This window comes from Pinus tabuliformis, chromosome 1_2, assembly GCF_031772625.1.
Source record: "Pinus tabuliformis cultivar Carrire ecotype Pingquan chromosome 1_2, CPIR1, whole genome shotgun sequence".
NCBI classification, from domain to species: Eukaryota; Viridiplantae; Streptophyta; class Pinopsida; order Pinales; family Pinaceae; genus Pinus; species Pinus tabuliformis.
In genome coordinates, this window is record NC_142298.1 from 650354627 (window position 1) to 650360066 (window position 5440).

At 44.4% G+C, this 5440-nt stretch overlaps 1 protein-coding gene across 1 annotated transcript; it reads left to right on the plus strand.

Annotated features, from left to right (window-relative positions):
• Positions 1-371: 371 nt before the first annotated feature.
• On the plus strand, positions 372-749 carry LOC149207361 (histone H4-like). The gene has a single exon (XM_089393891.1). The coding sequence runs from the start codon at positions 405-407 to the stop codon at positions 714-716; it is 312 nt and encodes a 103-aa protein (XP_089250017.1). The 5' UTR covers positions 372-404; the 3' UTR covers positions 717-749.
• The last annotated feature ends 4691 nt before the right edge of the window (positions 750-5440 follow it).

A 5440-nucleotide genomic window follows, 5' to 3' on the forward strand; every position in this document is an offset into this window, starting at 1 on the left:
GCATTCATCATTTTATCAGATTTTTCATTTCTGTATGTAGTGCGATTTTTCATTTTTAATTAGTAACCAGTATTAATTAGTAATAATTATAAGAAAGAAACTTTGCCCAGCAATCGGTCGTTGAGTTAGATTTTACCTTTCTTCATAATAAAGAAAGTCCGCCGAGCAATGGTGTCTTTTCATTGATCCTTGCCCTGGTTGGGTTGATCCGCGTGTGGGTGTGTTTGTGACGTCGATGGGCTCTTGCGAATCTGACGGCTGAGATTCATTTGGCGCCAAAGTCATAGGAATTTGAATTTTCAGGTGGATGCGTGACCATAAAAGGGGTGAGCCGGAAGATTTCAAAGCATTACATTGAATGGAATCTGTTGTTGAAGAAGAGGTAAAGAAGAAAAGCAGGAAAGATGTCTGGTCGCGGAAAAGGAGGGAAGGGTTTGGGAAAGGGAGGAGCAAAGAGGCACCGTAAGGTGTTGAGGGATAACATTCAGGGTATCACAAAGCCTGCCATCAGACGGCTGGCTAGGAGAGGCGGAGTCAAGCGCATAAGCGGTCTCATCTATGAAGAGACGAGGGGAGTTCTCAAGATCTTTCTCGAGAATGTTATCAGGGATGCCGTCACCTACACTGAACACGCCCGGAGGAAGACAGTGACCGCCATGGATGTCGTTTACTCCTTGAAGAGGCAGGGCAGGACCCTCTACGGCTTCGGCGGTTGATTGAATCAATTCTTCAAATGGATTCATCAACTAAGTCTGTTGAATTTTAGTTGTTTTGATTAAAAATAATACTGATTTTATTAGTATCATGTTGCTATTTTATACATGTTTTGAAAATTGTTAATGACACATTGTTATTTTTTTGGATGGATGTTGTCAATTTTTTTTAAATTTCTTTACAAATGATTTTGAATTGTGATATCTGTTTTAATGATATTTAGAAACTATCATATATTTCACTATGAATCTATAAAGGGGGTCATATATGTAAAGAAAAATATACTCTATATAAGAAGTCAAATGCGGATGTAACCATGGATGCAAAATTGAAAGTAAAATTGGATGTTAAACTAGGAATTAATACAAAATGCAAACAATTGACATACAAAGTGTTTTAAATTAGAAGTGAAAAATTGTGCAATAGTTGACACAAAGAAGGGAACAAAACATGGCATACAAAAGGATATCAAATTGGGCAAAAACAAGGACACATAAATGGGCACCAAATTAGATGCAAAAAAAGACAACAACTAGATGTAAAATAAGATGCAAAGTTGAGCATTAAAAAGAAGCAAAAAACGGTACAAATTAATATGCCAAATGATGATGCAAATAATGGTGTAAATTTGGGATGCAAACTTGGGCGCAAAAAAGGAAAAAAAAAGATGTAAGAAAAGACATAAAACAAGATGCAAAATGGGGCTGAAAAAAGGTGAAACCAAGGATGCCATATTGGATGTAAAAGGAGGGCACCGGAGCGATGGAGGTTAGGGTTTCGAAACTAGGGCCCCGTTCGGAACCGCGCATAGGTCACGGGTAGACAGTAGGAATGTCAGGATCCATGAACAGCCGCAGGCGCAGGGTCAGCTTTTCGGTCTAAGTAACGGGCAGGCGGAGGTGGCCCTTCCTCGGCGAATGTTTTTACCCGGCTTTTGCTTATAGTCTTTCTACTACAGGTGTTTTGCTGTTTACCCTTGCCTTTTTCCGTTCCCCTAACAGTCGCGAAAGAAGGGAGCGGTTGGCTGTCGGTTGTTTAGCTTCGGAACGGACCTTAACCATGGTTAATCCCGCCGACTTCGTTGACCTGGAGCCGGAGGTGGAAGACATCCTCTCCATGTGGGGGAAGGATACCACTGCACAAAATGTTGAACATTACTTTGGAGCTATCGAACTGTCCAGACTGGAAGCACTATCTCAGGCGGGGGAAAAACCTTCTTTTCTTTTTCAAGGTGAAGATCTGAGTAGCAGGGATCTCACATCTAGTTTTTCGACTTTTCCCAGGCAGGTGGGAAGAGATAATGCGGTGGTTGGAACAAATGAGGAGGGTTTACATCTGGACCCAAAAGGAAAAGTTGTTCCAGGTCGGTTTGAACCCTCTAAAGGTTTTGAAGAGTTAGCACTTTTAGGGCTTTCGTCTGTTTCTGGCTTTTCTGGGGCTCCAAGGGGTCTTCCTACACGATCTAGGGTCTCTCTGCCAAGGGATTCCCCATTACAGAAAGGAATTCCCACTAGAGGTCATGGTGAATGCTCGGTGGGGGAGCGTGAGGGTTTCAACTTTCCGACAGCTGGGTTAACACCATCTGGCTTTCAAGGCACGGGCATCGCTGGTCAGCATCAGACATTGCCGGAGATTGAGCCCCTTGTGGGCTCTGTGCAGACGAACCCAGCTCGAAATGAAATGGGCAGGGGAGCTAGGGCATCGGAGGAAGATTTAAGAAGCAAAGGGGCAAAGAGAAGGCCGCAAAGACCTATTGGATCTCAGGTGATTGACGGCAACCTGATCCTGGGAATGGAGGTATCCATCGAGGAATCACTAGCTGTGGCAGAATGTACTTTGGTCGGAAGAGCTCGTGGTAAGAGATTCTCCTCGGAATTTCTTCAAGCATGGGGAGAAAATTGTTTTGTTTCGGAAAGACCATTAGAGTTTGAAGCACAATGTCTGGCAAAAGGATGGTTTAAGCTAAGTTTTATAGATAAGGCCTCGGCAGATTGGGTTTTCCAACGAAACTGGCACATTGGACACATTCCTGTCCTGATGAAGAAATGGTCCCCCCTTTTCGATGCCATTAAAGAAAGAACGGATGAGTTCCCTGTGTGGGTGAGAGCGCCGGGGTTCCCATCTTTTCTTTGGACAGAAGCGGTCTTCAAATCTATTGGGGACAGATTGGGGGTGTTCATGGAAGCTGATATGACTTTCCTGGAGACTAAAAATAGAGCGATGGCTCGTATGTTGGTCCTTCTCAATCCGAGCGGTGGCCTGGCACAAAAAATCAATCTACAGTATAAAGATTATGTTTTCGAGCAATTACTTGACTATGAGCACCTGCCGTTTAGGTGCAACCGCTGTCATGTATACGGGCACCTGGCCCAGGACTGCCCTCACCACAGACGAAGGAGACGTTTCAGGAGGACTGCTGCATATAGAGATCCTACAACTATCCCTTCTCTGAGACCACAGGAACAAGAAAATCCAGAAAGGGGAGGCACAAAGCAGATGGAGATGGGCGAGACCCTTTTGGATCCTCTGTCGGTTCCTGTCAATCACCAAGAGGCGGCTCAGACCGAGGTCCCCCATCAGGCGGAAGTTGTGGAAGAGAACGAGAAAGGAACAGAAGCCCTGGTGGAGACTGCTAAGGGAATCCCTACAGAACATCACTCTCCTGGCGAAAATGATATGGGTATGTGCTCAGGGATCCCTGTCTCTTCCTGTTTTTCTCCTGAGCATAAATTATCTACCTTGCATGTCTCTTCTCCTTTATCTCCTTCGCATCAAAATAACAATATTAATAAAATAACAATAGACTCTATCTCCGAGGCTCTCCCGTCCCTTGATATAAACTGTGAAGAGAACTGGCCACCCCTCTCCCATCCCGCATCTCGCACCCCTTTCCCTTACAACTTGAGATCCTTGGGGGGGAAGATCGACTTTCCAGGGGCTGTTGGTGGTCTGGGGCAGTCTTCCCTACAGAGCTGCTCAAAAAACAAGAGAGGTAGGAAATCGGACATGTCCAAGGCCAAACTTAGAGCAAAATTGGATGTTGCAGATGGCAAACAGTATTCCATCCCCGGGGTCCTTAGAGCAGCGCAACCCCCTGTTGATGTTTTGAAATGATCCTGACATCCTGGAACTGCAGAGGTTTAGCCAGTAAACCTAAAAAACTGGCCTTGAAAGAGTGGGTCCTTAATTCAAAAGCTGATGTTATTTTCTTGCAAGAGACCCTGGGAAAAGCCCCTGAGATTGAATCTATGCTCAAAAACCTCTTGCCAGGTTGGATCTTCTCGGCTATTGACTCATCTAGTCACTTGGGGGGTATTGCTATTGGAGTCAAAGAAGGTCGGGTGAAGGTCATAAATCATTGGGGGATGAAACAGGTTATGGGGATGGAGGTTATTTCTTACGACTTCCCCTCTCCCATCAATATTGTCAATATCTATGGGCCATGTCAGGATAGGGAATCCTTTTGGGCGGAACTGATGTCAAAATCGGTATTGAAATCTTCCTTGCTGATTATGGGGGGTGACTTCAACTTCTCCTTAGGTAGGGCGGAAGCATGGGGCCCATCAGCAAGGGAAGATCCCCTCACAACGTTCTTCTCTAATCTCTTAACGGACAATAATTTCATAGATCCAGCCCCGATCAAACTAAAGCCCACTTGGAGGAACCGAAGGTCAGGGGAGGATCAGATTGCCAAAAGACTAGATCGTTTTCTGTTATTTGAGTCCTTAGCAGATAAAGCTCCTCTCCTCAAGCAGTGGGTCGAGGAAGTAGGGAACTCAGACCACTTTCCTGTTTTTCTTGAACTCTCTTCTCCTCCCCCAAAGCCGCCTACTCCCTTTAAGTTCAATCCATCGTGGCTCCAAGATCCCACATATAGTAACCTGTTTAAAGAGACCTGGATCCATCCCGCTCACAACTCAGGAGAGGATAAGAGTTTCTTGTTTATGGAGAATCTCAAAAGATTGAAGAAAGCGACAATATCCTGGGCAAAGGACAGGAAACTGAAACAAAATGAGGATTTGAATAAAATCCGGGAGGAGTTAAAGCAGTTGGAAAGCACTAAGGAAGATGGTTATTCAACGCAGGCCTCTAAGGACATAATTCTTCATTTAGAGAAACAGCAAAACAAAATCCTCCTGGATAAAGAAGAAGAATGGAGGCTTAAGAGTAGGGCTATTTGGCTTAAATCAGGGGATGAAAACACAAGGTTTTTTCACAATTATGCTAAAGGAAGGAAATCAGTTAATACCATTTGGAGTCTCAAAGACGAAGAAGGGAGGGAAGTCAAATCTTTCCCCGAGCTATCTGGCTTAGGACAGAGACATTTCCTGAAAATCTTCTCTGATCCGGGAGAGGCTACCATTGCAGAAGTCATAAGAACAGCTCAATGTTTCCCCAGATTCATTGAGGAGGATGAAGCAGAAGACCTTACAATTCCGGTGTCCAAGGAGGAGGTGGAAGCAGCCATGAAGCTTATGGGTAAGGATAAAAGTCCTGGCCCTGATGGGTGGACTGTTGAACTCTTTCTCCACTTTTTTGATCTTATAGGCTCTGAGATTACCGAGGTAGTTGAAGAGTCAAGACAGAAAGGAGAAGTTTACAAACCCTTCAACTCTACTTTTATAGCTCTCATTCCTAAGAAGGATGATCCGGAGAGTTTTGAAGATTTCAGACCAATTTCCCTGTGTAACTGTATCTATAAGATCATTGCAAAGGTCATTGCTCT